At 40.8% G+C, this 22,186-nt stretch overlaps 1 protein-coding gene across 7 annotated transcripts in view; it reads right to left on the bottom strand.

Annotated features, from left to right (window-relative positions):
* KDELC2 (KDEL motif containing 2) overlaps positions 1-22,186 on the bottom strand; it is a 62,459-nt gene that overhangs the window by 17,928 nt on the left and 22,345 nt on the right. The window contains exons 3-7 of one of the 7 annotated variants that reach the window (XM_017816000.1): positions 19,375-19,449; positions 19,131-19,275; positions 14,516-14,591; positions 12,828-12,954; positions 3,197-10,997 (exon numbers count right to left, since the gene is read on the bottom strand). In XM_017816000.1, coding sequence (XP_017671489.1) covers positions 5,746-10,997; positions 12,828-12,954; positions 14,516-14,591; positions 19,131-19,275; positions 19,375-19,449 — 5,675 coding nt within the window. In that variant the 3' untranslated portion in view covers positions 3,197-5,745. Of the gene's footprint in view, positions 1-3,196; positions 10,998-12,827; positions 12,955-14,515; positions 14,592-17,180; positions 18,061-19,130; positions 19,276-19,374; positions 19,450-22,186 lie in introns of those variants that run through there. The other 6 variants (XM_017816001.1, XM_017816007.1, XM_017816002.1 and 3 more) reach the window with 6 other exon arrangements.

Raw genomic sequence — 22,186 nt, 5'->3', positions numbered from 1 at the left:
TAAACTGGAGTTATGTATGTGCTTCTTGGCCAGGTAAGTACAGCACTGGCTGTGGCTGTCAGTGCAGGGATCAGCGAGGGCAGCTTTCCTCTCCTTCTGCACCAGCTGGGAGCACATTTGAGAAGGGACTGGGAGCAGTCAATGTGGATTGACCAATGGCCAGTCATGCCTGGCAGACCTAATTGCCTTTGGCAATAAACTAGTTCTGCAGATGAACGGCTTGATGAAGGGTGGGGAATGAATTGAGAGCAGCCCTGTGGAGAAGGACTTGGAGGTATTGGTGGATGAGAGGCTGGACATGAGCTGGCAATGTGCATTTACAGCCCAGAAAGCCAATCACATTCTGGGCTGCATCAAAACCCTGGGGCCAGTAGGTCAAGGAAGGCTATTCTGCCCCTCTACTTCAGTCTGGTTAGACCCCAACTGGAGTGCTGCGTCCAGCTCTGGGGTCCTCAGCACAGGAAGGACGTGAATCTGTTAAAGCAGGTCCAGAGGAGGCCACAAAGATGATCAGAGGGCTGGAGCATCTCTCCTACAAAGACAGGCTCAGAGGGTTGGGGTTGTTCAGCCTGAAGAAGAGAAGGCTCCAGGGAGACCTTATAACATATTCCAGTACCTAAGGGGGCCTACAGGAAGGCTGGAGAGGGACTTTTGACAAGGGCATGTAGTGATAGGACAAGGGGTAATGGCTTCAAACTGAAAGAGAGTAGGTTTAGATTAGACGTTTTGAAGAAATTCTTCAATATGGGAGAGGTGAGGCACTGGCACAGGTTGCCCAGAGAAGTTGTGGATGACCCGACCCTGATTTCAAAGCCAGGTTGGATGGGGCTTTGCGCAACCTGGTCTAGTGAAAGATGTTCCTTGCCCATGGCAGAGGGGTTGGAACTAGATGATCTTGAAGGTTGCTTCCAACCCAAACTATTCTATGATTCTATGAGGAGAGAGCAGCGAATGTCATTTACCTTGGATTTAGCATAGCTGTCTGTCACTGGCTCCCACAACGCCCTTGTATCCAAGTTATAGTCTGGATGGGAAACAACCAGATGGGTAAAAAAACACCAGGATGGTTGCTTGGGCCTTGAGAAGGGTGGTTAATGTGTTGTCACTACCCGGCAGCTGGTGGCAATGGGAGTACTGCAGGGACCTGGCCTGGGATGAAGTGATGGAGAGCTCCATCACTGGGTTTGCAGACAATGCCAAACAGGGGACTAGTCAGTTTGCTCAAGTGCAGGGCTGCCATCCTGAGGGACCTAGGGCAGAGTGAAGGAATGATACATGAAATTCAACAGGAGTCCTGCACTTGGGTGCCAATGAACACCAAGGACAGTCTGCTTCCTGGGAGTGAGACTGAGGAGCACAGCAGCATGGCTGCCAGCAGGACATCACCCTGCCCTGCTTGTGACAAATAGTATCTGGGGCAGCTGAGAGGCCACATCAGCCAGCAGGCTGTGTGGACAGGGCAGGGCTGAGGTCAGGCAGGGACATCAATCTGCAGATCAGGATCAGTCCCTCTGAGGGGAACTAGGGTCAGACACAGCTCTGGCATAGCTGCCTGGTCCTGGGGATGTCAGCCTGTGGGTGGGGCCAGGTTTGGTGGGGCCCATGGCTGGCCAGGCAGGCAGTGGAGAGATGGAGACCAATGACCTACAGCATCAGTGGGGCAGGGACTGATGGCTCCAAACTGGGCTGAAATGGTGTCCTGAGCCATGGGCAGGGCAGACAGAGCCCTAAGGAGTGGAGGAGTCAGGGTCTGTTGGTGCTTTTGGGCCCCTGTCCCTGGGAAGGAGCCACCCCTGTGCTGGTATGGGTTGGGACCAGTTGCTGGGAGCAGCTCTGAGGGAATGGCCCTGGGGGTCCCAGTGGACAGTGAGAGGGACATCAGCCATCAGTGAGTCCTGGCAGCAACAACGGCCAACAGCAGCCTGGGCTGCATGAACAGGGGCAAAGACAGAGGTCAAGGGGAGTCATTATCCCCCTCCACTCAGTACTTGTTAGACCACATCTAGATCCTGCATCCAGCTCTGGGCTCCTCAATACAAGACATCAGTAAAATGGATCAAATTCAGGGGAGGCCACTGAGATGGTGGGGCTGGACCACCTGCCCTGTGAGGAAGGACTGAGAGATTTGGGCTTGTTAAGTCTGTTAAGAGAGATCTTCGATGAGGGGATGGGCCTTACAGAAGCCCCCAGTGCTCCCAGGGAGATCATGAGATAGTGCAGGGCAGAAGGATGAGAGACAACTGGAATGAGTTGAAAGAAGAGATGGTCAGCCTATAACATGTCCATAACATGTCCTATAACAACCAGACAGGCTGTCCAGTCTCCATCCTCAGAGATTTTCAAGCCTCAACTGGATGAAGACTTGGGCAGCCAGCCCTGACCTCAAAGACAATCTGCTGTGAGCAGGAGGTTGGACCAGAGACCTCTTGAGATCACTCCCACCCTGACTTATCCTTTGATGAAACCAAGAGATTTCTGTCCCTTCTCTCAAATGTCATTAAGATGGTAGAAAGCTCAAAGATCATCTGGGGACATGCATGACATAATAGGTGGACAGAGGTCTAGACAGAAACACCACCTTAGTTCATAAACCACGTTTCCTTCTGAAACCAGGCTGAGGGACCTGTGTCACTGAGCTCATGTACCACATATACTGGCTGTAGTAATTAAACTTGAAAGACTGTAATGAGTCTCACACACCATCACACGGCACGTGGCAGCCAGGTTTCACCCAGACCTAATTACAGCTGAAGGGATTTTCACGTGGAGCTTATCACTTTGTAAAACTACTCATCAAATACTACCCTCGGCCCCTACATGGAGTATTAGCTCCTGAAGGTAAGTTGTAGGCATATGGCTCTCTAAGGACTTAATATGTCTACTGTAAAGATTCTACCACTGATGGAAAACTGTTTGTGTGCTGGAGATTCATCAGCTGGTGGAACAGGAGAAGGCAGCCCATTCTTCCTCTGCAGGAGGCAGGACTGAGCCATGCAGCTGATGCGACCATGGGCTACAGCTGCAAGATGGACGCAGGCTGGCTGCTCCGTTCAAAAACCATGGTATTGTTGGCCATCAGCACCATGGCAACCATCCTAAGATACTGTTTAAATAGTCTATGGCGTTCACAGTAAATTAAAAACAAATACAGTGACAATATTTTTTCATTTGAATACAGAATTTATTCCAAATGAATAGTTTTAAATATGAAAATCCTATAAATTATGAATATTTATAGAATATATTTTTGCCAAAGAAAAAGCTTGGAAGAGTGACAGTGTCAAAATCTGGCTCTGCTAAACTGAATGAAACTGATTGCTATTCAAAGGGTATTTCTCCGTATGTTTTCATGCAATTGACTGTTAAAACAGAATACTGTTATCCAGTGTAAATTCTAATTTGCAGATCCTCAACAGGCTGAAGTCTTCCACAACTGATTTACAACCAAAAGCAGTTTTTACTAGCTTACATTAAATCAAGCCACTTGATTTCCTGTACATACACAACGTAGCAAATGAAAAAAAATTTCATTTTTTGCCAGCAAGGTGAGAACTTAATCCAGCTACTGTTGAACAAGTAAAATATTTGTAAGATATTTACAAATAAAAATGTTCTAAACCATCCACCTCTAGTCAAGAAAAACTGTATGACCATTTATTTCTCTTGTAAACATTTCTTTTATTATTCTTTACCTTATGTAGGCATTTTGGATTAATGTATTTTGCAGAAATGTACAGCAGCAGAAATTCTGCACAGATACTCAGCTGGTTTTATTGTTATACTCTACAGAATCCTGTACATAGAAAATAGAGCCATTTACAGAAAAACATAATTTCTCCTTAGAATACCACATTTTACAAAACTGCAATTATACAGTACCCATTTCCTTCCAGCATTACTTATGTCAGCATACTCTTGCTTCCTTCTGAAACAGGCATGTCACAGAGATAAATTATGACTATAAATACATAGTTTATATTATTGTCCTTCTATGTACAACAAAAGACAAATTACCCCAGCATAAAGTAATGCTGCTTATATATCAGTACAGATTTGAACTATAGACCCACTTCTTTAACGAAGTTTACAATATAAAAAATGATACCTGTTACCTACTATATATTTTCATCTTTTAGTTTCTTGTGGAGTAGTCAGTGATACAAGTATTGCTTGTTTTGTGTAAAATACATTATTTTAAAATACCAGTATACTGTCCTTCCAGTTACAAAAATATAATTATGTCTCTCCTACTGATATTTTATTGAATGAAAAAGTGTATAAAAATATGGATCATCGTTTGAGACCCTATGTGAAATTAGAAATAAAGTAGAAGTAAATGTATAAGTATTTAAAAATACTATCTTCTGGTTCGATGAGACACTTCTGATTTTTCATAAAAATAGATCAAAGTTCAGTTAGAAATTTAATGGCCAGTGACAAGTTCTGGCTACTGAGTAATAGTACTACATTATTAGTGTGGCTTAAGAAGAGCCACTGGAAAATGTTTACATCCATTCAGTTTGGAGGATGAAGAGTACCATGGTCACAGCAGAAACAGTTGAAAAATACCAAAAAGGGACGGTAATTTAGCAAAAGGCAAAGAGCATTTCTTACTGGTTTCATTTACTTTGTAGGTAAAAGGCTACCAGTCTGTATGGCCCAGTTGTGCCCCAGCCAAGTGCTCTCTTGGGCCATGCCTGCTGGTGCTTCCCTGAAGGACCCCAGTGGCTGCAGATGCCTCATCCCCAGACCAGCCAAGCAGAGGCAGCTGGAGAACCCTGGGACCTCACAAGTTGTTTTGGTTATGGTTGTCTTCCCATCACTAGGACAAATTAGGTTTCAACCCATGAGGTTAGCATAGGAAATAGACAGGGTAAATCTTTTTACATTTTGAATGGCTTAAAGTGTTGGACTATTAATCCAAATTAATCTAAGTCAAAGGCAGAAATCTGGTCAATCATGTCAACTGTAACCAAAGCTGTGCCAGTTATGAATCTCCTGTGTCTGGAAAGCAGATTTTCATGCTCAGTTGTGTTTGTTAACATCCTCAGGGATTTCAGTGAGTTTTTCAGTGCTGTGCCCTGTGCTGAGCTGTTTCTCCTGCAGTAGCAGCACTTCTGCAACTCAAATTTCTCACTGCTCTTGTAATGCTGAAAAGTCCCAGTGTGGAATCCAACTCGACTGCACAGCAGAACAAATGACACAGGGGACATTGCTGCTATGCTTCCCAGGATACACTGTAAAAATTTTAACAGGTTTCATTTTGTGAGAGTGGGATGGATTAGCATTATCCTGCTTGATCTGATAAAGGAGGAAAATCGGAGAAACAGCAATTTATCAGCAAAGCAACTTCTTGGTTTTAAGTTTTGTAAGAAAAAGTAGCTCAAACTAGAATTTATCCATTCCAGCACTGTGTAGCTGGCAGGAGTCTAACCACTGCTTGCTGACTCAGAGGAAAGCCATCTCTGGACTTATACTGCCCAAAGCTCCACAGCTGTTTACCTTCTATTATTTTGGGAAGGGATTTTTAAACATTCTTTTTCCCTGCTAGGAGAAACAGCAACAGTGAAGCCACATGTTTAATACAAAAGTCAAATGCTCAGGAAATGTAACATACTAACTTCTTTGAAACCAATGAAGTTGTACCAATTTAGAGCAGCACAAGAATGGGTTCAAAGTATTTGACATGTTTTTGCCTGCCCAGAAACTACGGTGCTATTGTGCCGTCTTAGTACCATGATCCCTTCACAGCTCTGATTCTTTATCTACCTCATCTAGGTAGTATTCATCATCGGTGGTGGTATCACTGTCTGAGTCCGAATAAGCGGCTGGGTCTTCCCCATAGATATCAGTCAGCTCTCGGGGCAGTGAAGCAGCCGATGACATTTTGCTCCCAGCAGAACTTGAGCTCAAAAGCTCAGCCCTGTTTGTCGAAGAGGTCTCTCTATCTCTGAAAGCACCAGGGTTATTAAGAAGGCAAGGTCTCCATAATCGCCCTTCTGTGAGTGACTTCTTGATGTTTTCCAGGAAAGCCAACTGTTGTTCTTTGCCAAATATACCAAATTCAACAGATGGATACATCAAATTTCTAGTGCTGTAATATTTTTCATTATCTGATGCCCAGTTTTCATTTTCGTCACACGACAACAGCTCTGAGTAAGATTTAAATCTCTTCCCATGTATGCCATCTTTTGGTAGAATATTGCTTCCTGAGGCAGAGATCTCAAAGGAATCTCGAGCACAAATACTCTCAGAAAGGTGACGCTCACGCTGACTTTTTGCATGGCTTCTGTGCAACTGATAGCTATTGAGGTTAGCATTTTCTAAGCTAGCAGACTGAGAGGTATTTTGAAACTGACCAAGCGCTGTCTTGGAAGTCAAGTTTTGCTCTTGGCATGTGTCTGCCTGCAAGCAGCTATTTGCAGGGGTGTTTGAGTTTGTGTCAGTTAAAACTGGTAAGGGCGGAGTGCAGGCACGACTGCTAGCTCTTCCTTTCTCATCATCCTGTGGGTCTGATGTAGTAGCACTGGGAGAGATGGGCTGGCTTTTGCTTTCTAACCTGAGATCAAGTGGTTGGGAGTTCTTATTTCTCGTGGTGACCGCTTTATCTGGAAATAGGCTTGTGAGTCTTGGCCTGTTTTCCACTTTCACAGTAGTTTTTTTGGGACTGATGGCTTCCTTCTGGGTGTATGAGCTTGTAAAAGACCTCCGGCTGGTGTTATTAACAACCAAAGAAGGATCATTATGATTTTCAGTCTTATTCTCAGCTGTTCTTGGTCTTGGTGTATTCTTATCAGGATCCAGACTGTGATTCTGATTTTCATTGTCCAACTGCAAGAATGGCTGATGGGAATCTGTTGAAATCGAGTCAAGGGACATGTTGACCTCCAAAGAAATGGCATTTCCATTGTTCTGTGAAAAAATGTTACTTATGTGTGGTTTGGGAGGCAAATTTTTACTTGAAAATTTTCGACTTGTTTTGTAAACAGCTGCCAGTTTATTTTTAATTGATGGTCTGTTTTTCCTTTTTTCTATATCTTTGACTTTGTCTCTTGTGAAATCAGAGAGAAGCTTGTTCTCATCTTCTGTACTCTGTGTTAACTTCTGATCTTGTGTAACCCTGAAGACTTTATCTTTAATGTTCAGGCGGCCTTCACTGTGCCTCTCTGATTCCTGCAAACCACTATAAACTTTATCCATCTGAATACTCTGTGAGTTTTGCCCTTTTCTAATTTTTGAATTCTTAACCTCATCTGTATCTGTGGCAACCACTTTGTCTAGCTGAAGTAACGGATCAGCCCTGGAAGCTGTGCTTACCTCAGATGTTTTGCTCTGAGACTCTGAAAGCACTTTGCTACAAGAGTTTAAATAATTTGCATTTTTTCTTGAACTGTCAGCCCTTAATTGCAGTCCACTGCATTTATTATTATACAGAGGGGTGGTTTGGTGTAGGAAATTTACTCTCTGTTTGACTTGGGTACTGTCCCTGTATATGTCTTCCACAGGAGCATGGTCTGTCTTACCACTCCTTCCAAGAGAACTCTTCTCTCCTGAGCGGAGGAGTAAACTGTTCAGATTTTTCTTGGTATTCACTTTAGGAGGCTGACAGCAGCTTTCAGAGTTTCCCTTCTGTATAATATTTTTATTTGTTGAAGTAGAATACATAGGATTCTCTAAACATCTGCCTGGCTTGGGAGGGGTTGATACAGTGGACGTTAGTGGTGTGGCTCTTTGTAAAATTTTCTTCTTTTCTTTTAGACATATTTCTGCATTTTGGCTGCCTGAAGCATCAGAAATGGCCTTACTGGACTTAGCCACTATTGCAGTGGATTGTGGACCACTAAGAGAAATTTCTTTTGTCACCATGTCAGAAAGCACATTTTCTGCTGAATTATCTTTCCTGCTATGTACCATACTCACTGACTTCTCAAAGCTAGGGGATAAGTGCAAATTCTCTTCTTCACTATCAACAGCAGTTCTTAAGTTCTGAGGTGTGACCAGAGCTGAAGATACTTGGTCTGAAGAATATGAAGGCTCTTCTTTTTCTGAAGTAGTGGGGAAAAAAACATTTTCTAAACTCACATGATCTTCATTTTTCTTGTTTTGTATTCTTGGTGACTGAGCATTTTCTTTGGGACAAGGTAAATCTGCATCCTCTGTATTATCTCTAAAGAGGCTACAAAATGTTCTTGAATGCCTCCGTGGTAATGTGTAATAAATTGAAACTAGTTCATGATACTTGACATGATCTTCATCAACACAAACTGTAAATGTGCTTGTGGTTTTATATTTCTGCAAAAAATTTCCCCCCTCCTTATAATCTGAAAACACGGAGGATTCTCTTCTGCTTAGATGTTTACATCTGTCTGTCAGATCAACTGATGTACTACTACTTACTGAATCAATACTTTTGGTTAAAGGACTGGGGTAATTTTTGTTACTTCCACCAGCATTTAATGATGCTGATGTTGAAAAAGAACGTTTTGAGTCTAAACAAGACACATCTCTTTGATTAGAATAAAAGGCGTCAGCTCTATGCGGAGTTTCAGATTTTAAACAATCACATGTTGTTCTACTTTCCCTAGGTAAAGAGATGGGCATATCTGACATAATACTACCAGCAATGCTAGCTGATTTTCTAGGCAAGGTATAATAAATAACAAGAGGGTCAGGAGATTTGGAGCTGTTTCTACCAGGGGAGCCAGTAATACTGCAGCTACTGCTATGTCTCAGCAAGCTGTCTTTCTTGTAAAGCCTTTCAATACAAGGTGAATTACTCCTTATTTTTCCACTTCCTTTTTCAAGGCAAAAATAACTTAAACTATTTTCAGAGGTATTGGGATCTCTATCAAAGCTATGCATATAATTATTTTCAGAATTTCCATTTTGTGGAGAACTAGTAGTGAATTGTCCATTACAGTCCTTGGTATCTAAAGTGCTTGCATTTTGCAATGTTTTCTGTGAAATCCATTTGGTAACACCTATTCTGCTCATTTGAGCTGTATTTTCCCCTTCTGCTTGAAAGTCAGTAACTATGCAATTTACTGAAGAGCTGCTTGGTGCTTGTGGAGAGCTTTGTGAGCAGCTAGATGAGCATCCAGGAGGACAGGACAACCTGCCTTGACAGTTTGCTAACTTTTCACTGGATGGTGCAGAAGCAACATTCAGCAGTGAGGACTGTCTCTTTGGAGTGGCTTGGTTAATGGCTTCTGCACTCCAATTATCCTGTTTGATGCTCTCTCTTTGTGCTGCATAATTCAGATTATGTTCCCATTCTTTCTGACTTGGAAGAAAAGGTTCCTTCCTGCTCTCATCAGCTAGCAAAATAGAGGGAGGCTGACTGAAGACACTGTTGGATGGGCAATTGTTTTCCTTCATTTGTACATTTCTTTTATCACCATTTGATGTATAAATTTTTGCAGTATCTCCTCTAGCAGTGACTTGGGTTTGTCTCTTTGATGTCATTGTGTTAAAGACAGATACATCTCTTTGCCACATGGCAGAAGCAGGGCTGTTAGAGGAAAAACTCTGGGCGCTGATATAGCTTGTATCTGCTTGTTGAGGAACTGACTGTAATGGCATGTCTTCATCTGCCCCTTTCATATCTTCGGCCTTTGCTAGTTGTGTAAAGTCTGCCTTAGTACTCCTTTGGGTAACGACAGCTGAATTCCTGTTCAGTCCTGCAGATTTTGTTTGGTCCTTTGAATTAGAAAAAACTGACTCATCAGTTCTGATACTAGATGAAGAAACTGAAGAGTTACAACTTAGCCAAGGCTGACAGCCCTCAGTGAATTCTGAGAAAGTTCTGTTTGCACTTCTTGTTCTCTGTTTGACACTTATACTTTCTGGAGCATACATGTGAAAATCGTTCTCCAGGCGCTGTGAACCAAACTTGGCATTCTTTGTATGTGCCCACTGCTGCTCATTTAAATTAGCCATAAACACTTCAAAGTTGGCCTCGGGGGAAAGGAATGTTTCATCAGTGTAACACTGAGGAATATCAACCCAGGAAGGATAGCTGTCTTTTTTTCCATAAGAATAACTGTTTTTGTTTGCATACAACTTGCCATGAGAAGAGATATCTCTATAGTAGGATCTAGAGAGATTATTTTCTGATTTATATAAAGGATAATTTTCCCAGTTATCAAAGGGCAATGGAGAAGTAGCTTCGTCAGGACAGCTAACTCTACTAAAGCAATTACTGCTTGAAATAGATCTTCTGTAGTGGTGTTTTGAGTGGTAACATGTGTATTTCTTTGTTTCTTGCAAAGAGCTGGGATATCTACCATGCTCTGTAGCATGAAACTCCATCAGTGACTGGGTTCTAAACATTTTTTCTGGAATTGATGCTTGTCCAGGCGAGTCTGGTGTGTTGTTCCATACAATAGAAGACAGAGGAATTCTCTTTGGGTTCTGCCGACCAAACCTTGGTACAAAACCATTCTTGCTCTCCCTTGCCAATGGATGCTGTAAACTAGATGCTGATAGCTGGTCAGAAGATACTGACGATGAACATCTCCGAAGGGAACATACAGAGTAACTTCTGCCAGCTGTATCCCTGTTCATACAACTCTTGTGCCTAAATCCGCTGTTCTGTGTTACAGAAGGGGGATATAAGCTACCTTCTGAAGACCTTCCGAAAGAAACGGCAGACAGCCTTCTGTGGCGCAGATGAGAATTCCCATTGACTGGATCACCACATTTGCAATCTTCTTGAAAGGCTGTCTGGTGCCAATTTATATATGCACTGTGTAATTTCCTTGGTCTGATGAAAATCTTGTGTTCATCTTTGGCCCTTAGTGTTCTCAGTCCATCTGGGAAAAATGTGCTAGGTATGTCACTCCAGTCATTTCTCTGTTGCCCCCTACTAGCAATCTGTGTCTTTGAAGTAGGGAATGCACTGGATTGGACATTTGATGCACTGCTAGTAGAAACTGTCCTGTCCAATGGGTCCTGGACTTGTTCCTGGGCCAGCTGGTCATCCAGATCATTTAGAACTGCACAGGGAAAAAAAAGATACTTGGTTCTGTTTTCTTTAATAATCTTCTGACTATTTATGTTAAAAAGTTTCAGGTACTACGTTAATTATCAGAACTGGTTTTAAAAGGAGTCAGCTTCTCAGCATTCAAAACCCTTCCCAAACCACACATTCTTCTTCGTTACGACCTTTCAGCAGTCACCCATTATGATTACAAGTAAAAAAATGCTCTCCTCTATGACTGATCTTAAAACTGCTCTTTATGTAATTGTTAGTCTTTATGCTACTTAAAAGAAAAACAAAACTATTTGAATTCTTACTCATGTGCTATATATATGTGTATGTGTGTGTATGTAAACTTTCCAAATCTAGTTTATAACTAAAAAAATCCCTGAAAAGAATTCACTAGGCAAACATGGACCTTTCTATGTGCTCATAAACCACAGTTATGATGTAACTGTAAGAAAACAAAGAACCCTGCAAAGCACCAAACAAGCATATTCAGTAGTCTGGCATGTCCACCTTTGTTTCATTCATAAGAGTTCTCTGCTGAATTGTAGTTTCTTAATTGAAAATGAGCACTGAAAATAGCATTTTCTGGATAAAAAAGGGTAATTTAATAGTTAGGAACCTGTGATTCAATCTAGCAACAAATATGTATTTACATACATAGACAGACAACCTCATGACCTAAAATTAAACACTATAGAGCTCAATTAACCAAAATATTCATTCAGAAGACTGACAGCAATATATTAAAGTATTTTTATTGTCAAAACCAATTATGCCTTTGCTAATTGTATTCATTTTGTATTTTGAAAATAACACACATATGACTGTTTTGTTACAGAATTTCCTAATCCACTTAAAGAAGCAAGACTGACTGATCGGTCATTACAGATCTGTGCTAATAGTACAGAATCATTAAGAAAGCATTGCTAGGTATGTATAGTTAGAATAAAAGGTGATCCCAAGGTACTAAAATTTTCCATTTTTCTAAGTTTTTCTTCAGCACACAAAAGAGATGGCTCCTGAGAAACTCAGCTTAGAACAAGACAAAAGGTGTGTTGTTTCTGAGTCTTCCATTTGGAGGACATCAGCCAAGCTATGACAGACACACCAAGAGGTGACAGGCTGAGTTTCAGAACTACTGTCCACCATGCAGTGCTCTCTTCTTCCAGCACTGCTGACTCACTCACTACTTTCCAATCACGCTTTCAATCTGCGATCTTTTGTAGTTTTGGGTGGTAGAAAGTAATATTCAAGGACATTTCTTTGTATAGATCTAAGAAAATCTGGAACGTTTATGGAAAAACACCTCCGTACTCCAATAGGCTGGGTCTGATCTTGCCTCCCTTCCCAGTGTGAGGGAAAAAAAGCACAAAAAAGAACCACTTGACTATAAGGATCCCAGAAAACTAACTGAATGTCACAATGCCTCTTGCTTCTGTGGTTTGAGGCTTCACAATTTATAAAACCAGGCCCAATAATTCACTATTATCAAAATTATGCATGCAGGAAAGTGGGATGAAATTCTTCTCATATAATCATATGTCTGCCTCTAAAGGATGCAATATGGGCTCCTGAGAAACAGCAGAGTAGAACTGTACACTTTTACGTGTGTTTCTTCTGAATCGTATCAGTACGAGATGAAATGCAGTCTAAGAATGATCAGTGACACATCTTGAAGTCAATGTCAGAGTAACCATTCTGCTGTCAAACAAAGACAGCAAAAAGTAGCCACTCTGCTAGAAAGTAATGAGTTGTATCTTTAAAGCCTATGCTTTTGCAGAAAATTCTCTGAAACCAGTCACCACAGTATCAGAACAAAATAAGAACACACACTTACCACTGAAAAACTCCTTCTCTAGCTGATCATTCCATTCCTGTGTACTTTTCTCCATCATTTCAATTTGGTTTGTATCAAAAGAATGACCACTCATTTCAGTTGACATTGGGGAATTACACATTTCAGCCTGTTAAAAATTATAAGTTAACATGTTTTTAGTTCAACATGTGGGTTCAGATCACGTTTCACGTCACATGACAAATCGCGTCACAAGTCCCAGAGATCAGCAAACTCTTTGTGGATCTTTTAAATACTGTATTATTAAAATACACAACTGAGGATTGTCAAGTTGCATGCATTTTAGAGACTTTAACACATGTAATAAGGAGAATTACTCATCTTGTCCTCATACTGTAGCTTATTTTGGATACATGAGTTATAATGGTCTTCTAATAAGGGCATAGTTTACTTATTTTATCCATATGCATCTTTTTTGCATTGTATCTTTTTAATGAATTGCATCTCTTAATTTAGTTTTTCTCAATCCATTCTTCCTTGACCAGCATATTTTGAAATTCACACGCTGACCTCGTAACAGAGATTTAATAATTTAATACTACAGCCAATTTTCTTATTGCAAGACAGCACTTAGTATTAGAAGTGGGGAAAATGTCATCCTGTTCCCCATCTGTGTTTAGTTTACGTGTTAAGCTGGAGAGGTTCTATCCCATATTTCTCTCAGCTCAGGTTTCAGATGGTAGAAGTGCAGACAATTGCTGAACTGCTGACCTATTTCAGTTAAGACTCTTCCTCCTTTTTTTAAAAAAAAAAACTTCGCTATGTTTTTGTTCTCAATATTCATAATATTTTACTTGTCTAGCTATAATATAGCTTTATATAATATGTTTATATAAGAGGCAGGATTATCTGATAAGATCTTTGTTCAGTCATATATTATTATAGATTATCCCTTTGTTTTTGAAATATGAGAGAAGGGAGGTGGCCAGTTTACCTCCTCTGTGCCTTTGATTATATACTATATACCTTCTTAGTCTCCTCTGCTGGTATACCACTCAAGTGAAAAGGAAGAAAGACATGTTAGTAATATAGGGTAATAAAGTAATTCAAATAGAAAACATTATCTTTGGAAGAAAATCTGTTATTTCAACAGCACGCACTTATATTACATCAGAAAAAAATTTGTTGTTTCATCATTAAAATTATCTTGTGCTTACAAAATGGAACATTCATCCAAAAAGTAATTTCCTACTGTCAAAATTTACATTTACATGGCAACTCTGTGCATGGAGATGTTGCAGGAGAGGCTCTACCTTACTGCCCGCCCAAATCAGCTACTCTTTTTCAACCTTGTACAGTGATGTGAAGTAAGCACACTAGACTATTTATTCATTGCGAATTTTGTAGTTTGCTTACAGTTGTCAAGATACGTGAGGGTCTTTGCCTAGGAAATGATCCATGTAATTATTCTGTCATTATGAGAGAACTTAAATATGGCAGAGCTAGACTCAGGGCTTACCTATGAAAGCTTCGGACTTGTAGAATTAATGGGCAAGCTCATTCTACTACATTCGACAACTTCACAACACAGACATTGTCCTCAGCATTTAAAACAAGAACTGCAAGAATACTATTTAAACATGTTATATCAACAGCGCAAACCAAGGGGACTGATTTTTGCAAAATCTGTAGTTAAAACATTGCTGAGAATAAACTGATAAGCTACTTACCGTTGCCATTTCTTCCACTTTCGAGGATGGGCTAGCAGAACTGTCATATCTGTAGGCAGGAGGATGTAAATGTTGGCTTTGAAAAGGAATGTGATGTAATTTTATCAGGTAGTAAATATCCAGCAGTTTCGCATTTTAACAACTACTGAGAATCATCTGAAGAAAACCTCCTCTCTGAAGAATTCATCCTTCCCTCCCCTGCGTCCCCCCAAAAAAATCCTGCTTAAAAAAATACTAGGAAAATGTACTGTACATTTTGGCTTTGTCAGCTTGCAAAAATCATATCTGTGCAGCCAAAAATGAACTCAACCTACTGACATCTGAATGGCTGCAACAGCCATTAAGTAGTTGCTTCAATTCAGCATTATGATAAGATAGTATAATTTCTTTTTCCAAACAACAATAGTAGGTACTACTCATAGCCGAAGTTATGTACTTGTAAACCTGTAAGTGGTTTGCATCTGCAATTCTATTGTTTTTCTCTTCCATTTCACCCTGCTCACATATAGAGCTGTGCACTGCCCCTGCAAAGGAGGAGAGACAGACAGCAGATTGTTTTTAGTGTGAACTTTGGAATTTGCTGCTACTCATCCAAAACAGCCTTTATTTACCAATTTCTAACACATGGTAGAAGGCTCGTCTGCTTTCCTAAGGTATATCAGACTGCAAGGGCTTGGCTGAGAACTGGCTAGAGTGTCTGTGAGTAATGCAGTGGTTAGAACAAGATGAGAAGTCCTGAACATAAAAAGTACTCTGCTCTATGGGATGACTTGCAGATATACAAATACAAAATAACTAAAGAAACAAGAACAGGACTTGACTTCACTGAGTCTATTTGAGTCTGCAGAACTTTATTTTACAACTAAGCAAACCCAGTCCCTTCAAAAGCCCTGAAGGAAATGTTGCTCAGCCTGTGCTTATTGCCAGTTCTTCCTTGTCTCAGAACTCTTTTTTCCCAGGAAGTTAATTCTTGAGAGAAAGTGAAATAGGGAAAGATGGTTCTGCTCAGTCCTGTTTGTCTCAAACTTTTTTTGAATGACCTTGTTCTTAGGCTCTTAAAACTTTCTTGTGCTCAGGTAGACTACTTTATTGTGCTTCTACAGCAAGTATAAACCGGCTTGTTGGCAAGTTCTTTGTGGCCCAGCCTTTCCTCCTGAAGTGCTTTGTCATTTGTTTGCAATGTGCTTGCAGGCAGGGAAGAACAGTTGAAAGGTGCAATTTGTTTTTGCTTCTGTAATTGTGAACTGTAAAACCAGGATTCCTCTCTGACATGGGGTCCAAGTGAAACCAAACAAGCCTGTTGACTTCAGTGGGCTTAGGATCTGGCCAGACAGTCTGAATCTGAAGTTCCTAAGTTTTTTCTTGTAGCACTGAATAAGAATAGCTATTAATTCACTGGGTAAACTCTCCCTGTGAATGAAGTTTACAGAACCAGAATTCAGAAATGTATGTAGCTCTTTTTTTGATCTTAAATAAAGTTGACTATGTTTTAATGCTTCTACAACAAATTAAGAATTGAAACTTACGTTTCAGAGTTTTTGCAACGATTTCCTGCAAACAAAGTTCAATGAAATCCCGTGGCTTAGCAAGTTACCTTAATTTTACTCATATGCATAACTAAAATGTAAAAGCTTTGTTAGAAGCTTTCTTCTTCAGCTTTACTGTGTAAAGCTGCTCTACAGCTCTCCCCACTCCCGACACTTGGTGTTGCCTTAATTGCTCCTTGCAATGAAGCTACATGAAGTAGACATGTTAGTTAGAAATGTCAGTTAGAAATGTCTTCTGATAGTCTAGGCAAAAATTAAATTTTCATTTGCACCTCTGGCACTATTCTAAATTTATGCCTGTCTTTGTTGTCACTGTTCTTTCAGAAATAACTGGTCATTGCATCCTGCTTTATTTTTCTCCCTGCTAACTTACACAGACAAGGTTATTTTAATCTTTTCCCTGTGCCAATCCCTCCACTTCCCAAACTGCCTCATTTTTTCTGAAATGCTTTTTCAGCATTTCAAAATTTAAGTTTTTCTTACTCCCAGAGAAATGTTGCTTAATTTTAGGAAAAAGTAATTCAGTTTCTTTTTTTAGTTGGGGATACTGGGCAATGTTTACATTATTTTGTACACACATGCATACACACATACTTGCAAATATTGTCTATTATTCATAAACAGAAGAAGTGAAATTAATGTTCAAGTTCAGAAATATTTACCATTAGAAAAATACTACTCACTATGGAAAACAAGAAATTGTAATTTATACTTTTCCACTTCTATACATATGTATCTTTTTAATGACAACCAAATGTAGGATTATAAGTAAAATGTAACTATCACTATGACAACAATAATAAAAATCCATGAATTCAAATCTGCTGCGAATTAGTATTTTCACTGAGGCACCTGTCTTCCCCAGGCTACCTCTAAGTTGTCTAATGTCAGTGTAATCCACTTTCTTCTATACTATTCTTATCAATACTATATAAGAAGACAACTAAACAACAAACACATAATTCACATATGCTGAAAACACAATTAAACAGCATTTCTTTTCCAGGATGAATCACACTTACGTATTAGTAAATAATAAGGATGAATTCAAGAACACCGAACACCTTTGAACCAAAAGTGATCAAACATTTCGCTGCCTTCAGATTACAGCTACAAACCTTTTATTAGCATCTTCTGTGTCTCCATGTAAGCACACTCTTTCTTGCAGCATCCATAATTTATTCCCAGCGTAAAGCACCACCGCAGCTGATGAAACTGTCTCTCCGGTACAGACAGGACCCTCTAACCAGCCATTAATACTTAGCCATTTAAAAGCTTCTGCCAGTTAGGCTTACTTACAGGATTTACAGTGCTGCGTCCTATTGTATTTCACTAGCACTCCAAAATAACTCTACCTGGTGAGAGGCAGATTATTTCAGTGCTTTGCCTATGCATAAAGCAAACCACATGCCACGGCAACACCTAGAAGAGGGTGGGGGAAGTTTTCGACAGAGAGGCGTGACTAGAAAATGTAGCAATCAGTGCAGTTACACGTCAGGATTGACTTGTTTATTTTTCAAGTTGTGCTCGGTCAGAAATCAAAGGCATTTGAGCCTGAGATATGACAGATTTTCTGTGGAAAAGCCAGATAAAAGCTGATGTAATGAGTAGGGACGCTTTGGGGTTTTTTGCCTTCTTAAATTAAGAAATCTTTCAGTGCTTAGATTCCATAGCACAGCTCAGACCTTCATGTGTGCATTGGCTACCTTACTGTGCACCAGGATAAAGCACACTTGAAATCTGATTCTCAGTTACACAAATGCCCCTTTATTCTCCAGGGAGGGCTGTGGCCCAGTGTTGCTGTGTCCCAGCATGAGGGCATTACTGTGTCACAGGGAGGAGGAAGGACCAAATGATGTGTATGGAGCAGTGTTAAAACTGCAATTTTTTTTTTTTTGCTGTGCTGTGTTGTTATGTGAAAGAACTGTTACCAGTGAACATCCACAAAGCTAACCTCACAGCCTCTATGCAAACCTCTCCTTAAGTCTCCTGCTTTGATACAAACACTCCACAATAGTAAGCTGCTGTGTTACAAAACCTACATATCAGACTAATCATAATTTCTTTAGAGGCTTGCATTCCCTGTCATTGTTTATTACAGCCATTCATGCCACCTGGGAGCCCCAGGCATGGACCAGAATATCAGCCTGACACTCACAAACAGAGTGAAAATCAGCTCTTTATACCAAAGATCTTGCACCTTCATGCTTAAGATTTCACAGCACTGCACAATGCACCTTTGCCTATGATTGCCAGTCCCAAGCATTACCTTAAGAGGCACACAAAAATAGTAAGGCTTCATTCAGATGTTGCAGATGGGGATGTATCTTGCAGATACACAGGATCACACAGGACAAAAGTTAGGGGAGAACAGTCTGCCTAACTAGCCTGACTATGGCTTACCCCAGACTGTGTTCTGTCTGAACAGCAGCTTTAACCCTGTGGATGGCAAAGGAGAAGGATGCTCTTCAAATAGCAGCTCCAGAGCTGCATATGAGACCATCTTTGGTCCAGATCCAGCTAAAAACAAAGCACTGATGAAGCACAGAAGACAAAAGCGCTGAGAGCTGCTCTGTTAGCCTGGCTGGAGCTACAGCTGCAGGCCTGTCTCTATCTGCCTCTGGGCTAGAAATGGTGGGAACTGGTGCAGCAGAGCTGCCTGGGGCCGGTACTCTCTGCCGTGGCTTGGGAAAGCTATACTTTCCTATTGTATCACAGCCATAGGGCACCTGATCCCCATGTGCCTTACACCTTGTCCTCTTGAGAGGGAATTAAATAGGATGCAGCCACTGCTAAGTCTAGAGCCTTTCATATACTTTGTTATGCAAAACCTGAGCAAAATAGATTTAGCCAAGAGACTTTACCTATTACTTGCTACTTAGTCCTCATTGTTCTGAAACAAACCAGATAATCTCTCATTACATGACCAAGTAAAATCCCAGTCATCCCAGTGAGGTGAAAGGCAAGAGACTGGAAAAATAATTTAATGAAGTTTTCTAAGCAAAACACAGAACAGTTCATAGACTTTTTTAAAGCTGGAAATAATGTATGTTCTGATTATAGCTCACCGTGGTTGCTTCTGAGTCTGGGTTTTCCTTGATTTTCTAAAGGAGGAAAGCCAAGCAAAAGGTGATCTGAATCCCAGAAAGGAAGCTGAAGTGTTCTTTTGTGCTTGGGGATTTGTGCGGAATGACATTTTTAATTCTTTATGATCTAAAAACATGAAAAAAAGCAGATTTTTTTCTTACTAAATACAGTATTAAAAAATATATATAAATGTTATGTCTTCATAAACAATTTTCTTTTGCTTACCTTTTATGCCAGGGAAATGCAATTTAACTGACATTTTTGGAGAGACCATGTGACCTGCTGTTTTGTAATGACTAACTAGGAGACAGAGAAAGATAAACAGATCTAAAGTTTCAAAAAGTATTATCGGTTTTGGGGTGATGCATGTGAGATAAATGAGGCTGATTTTCAGAAAGTAATCAGCACTCAACCATTTGAAAACTGTTGTGGGTTAAAAAGGGTTTTCCCCTGGAGTTGGAAAGTGGTTAACCCCGGGGGAGGTGGTGTTCTTGGTGTAGAGCCAATCAGAAGCTACAGTTCGCCCCTGTGAAATTAACATATTACAACAGACCAGAAAAAGAGACCAGATTAGGTAGCTGGAAGAGAGGAAGCCATGGTTTGAGATGCCACGTGTTTGAGTGGGGGCCAGTGAGCCCCGCTGGGGGGTCAAGGCCCCTCAGCCCCCGGCTGGGGCTGTGGAAACCCAGAACAGTGTTAAAACTGGATTGGGTGCCGTGGCCAAAGGTTGGGGGAGTTTCTCCACTGTGAATGGGCAGCAGAAGACAGAAAAGCGGCGGCAGAGGCAGCGCTGAGTGGAGAGCTGTGGCTGAAAGCCTGCAACCAGCAACATGGCACATAGCCAGGCTGAGAGACACAGAGATGTTCTTGCAAGGAGGGAGAGCTGGCAACAGAGCAGAGAAAACTCAGCAGAGATTGTTTTGGGTAAGACTGGATTACCTTCCCAAAACCCAGAAACCTCCTGAAGAGGTGGGATGGGGTTCCAAACTTTTAGGGAGTCCCAAATGCAGCAACAGCTAGAGAGAGAGAGAAGAGCTGAGAACTCGGAGACGTCCTGTGAGCTGGACCAGGATGGAATGCAGGGGAAGTGGCCTTCCCCCTCCCCCCTGCCATGTTGGCAGCTGAGACGGAGCAAAGGAGCTCTGTTAGAATGCTTGGGGCAAAGAACTGAACTGAGAGCACTAAACTGACTCGAGGGAACCTGACCCCTTGAGGAAGGGACTTTCATGGGATGCCTAACACCCCGTGATATGACCGTGGTAAGGCGAGTTTTGTCTCTGCTTTGCAGCCCACGGGAGAGACCTTTGGTTGGAGCCAAAGGGCCAACAGGGGTGAAAAAAAACCCCCTGTGTTGTAATGGAGAGAGAGAGAGAGATATTTTCCAGCTACGACAAATCCAGCTGCTGCCTTGAAGAGGAGAGATGCTGCTGCCCTGAAAGTGGAAAAGACCTTTTCTTCTTTTCTTCTGAACTTTTATTGGAAGGAAAGGAGAGATTTGATCTATGTAAATATATTGCTTTACCATAGGAGAGATAGTTGGAATTGTTGTATATAAATGTATTGTAGTATTTATTGTGTTAGTAATAAATTTTGATATAATTTCCCCATGTAAGTAGATATGTCTGAAAACCCCTCTCACACTGAAGAAAATTGTGGGGAATTTGGAAATTGGATTTTAGGGGAGCTCAAACCATGACAAAACCCATAGCTGTTTCAAAATATAGGTAAATTAGGCATTTGAAAATTGAGGTACCCACAATCATTAGCACTTTCTTTTCACATTTATAAGAAATATAAATGTGATCACCCAGAATATACAATGGCTTAATAGACTGTAATGTAACTACATAACAGTAATTCACACTAAGCTGTCTTCTGTATCACACAAGAAACAAGACCACTCAGGAATAAGGCACTACATTTTTTTTTACATTTAAAACAACGCATGCCTGAAACAATACAACAGCTTGAAAATGGCTTATCTGATGCCTGTAGGAGAAAGCAAATCCAGAAATTAGAGCAAAGTGCTACTGATAACAACAGCAAGGGGCAGCATTTTGGACCTAGTCCAAAATGAAGCGAATAATTCATGTCATATGATCTAAATCGTGTGTGTAATATATGGCTTTCACTTCAGTGACAATCACTGTGTATTTCAAAATGCCACATTCTTTACTCCTTTCAGAGGCATTGACTTGACAATGCAGGTGACATCAGGAGAGTCCTAACAGCACTTTGCTATAGCCAGGATGGTCTAGGGATGTAGACAGACCAAGGCTTGCAGGTGGAAGCAGTACCTTTTATTTAGCCAACTTATACAGTTGGAAATATCTGACAAGCCTCTGAGGCACACAACCTCTTCTTCAGATCTGAAATAGGAGCTTTCAAAGTTAAATACCAGAGAACAATTACACAGAGTTTAGTTAGCTAATGCATCAATTAGACCATCTCTGAAAGAGAAAACTCATAGATAGCTGTGGACTAGAGGGGATGTTGGGGAAAAAATGGCCAGGAAAGACAGATCTGTTCTGTGTAGGTTTCACTTTTCTTTTGAAATACATGACTCTGCTTCCAGTTGATATGAAGCACAAACAGGAAAAGCTCAATGAAAAACATGCAGAAATGTGAATGGATAAAAGCATATATTATGCATGAAAACTATCTGGATGGAAGATGAAAGACAGTACAGAATACCATGCTTGCTATAGAGACATCATGTTTCTTGTGCATGTTCATTTTGGATGGTTATCAGAACCTGTGAAAGAGATCTCCAGAAGTTCCTTCCTGGTCAGGCCAACTTCGCAGGTTTTGACACTCGCCCTGATAATCAGCACTGGCATGCCTAGTGTTACTAGGAAAAATTTTCCACTGGTACATTCAAACCTCTCTCACTCAAACCCATCTACTTATTCCAAATATCATTTAGATGCTTTTAGATTTTTAAGAAAACTAGGTTAAAACTGAAATGTCTTTTTGTGCTGGTTTTGGCTGGGATAGTTAATGTTTTCCACAGTAGCTTGCATGGGGCTATGTTCTG

Source organism: Lepidothrix coronata, unplaced genomic scaffold (assembly GCF_001604755.1).
Source record: "Lepidothrix coronata isolate B3197 unplaced genomic scaffold, Lepidothrix_coronata-1.0 Scaffold53, whole genome shotgun sequence".
Classification (NCBI taxonomy): Eukaryota; Metazoa; Chordata; class Aves; order Passeriformes; family Pipridae; genus Lepidothrix; species Lepidothrix coronata.
The sequence above is the reverse complement of the archived record's forward strand: the minus strand, read 5'-3'. Positions and strand labels throughout refer to the sequence as shown.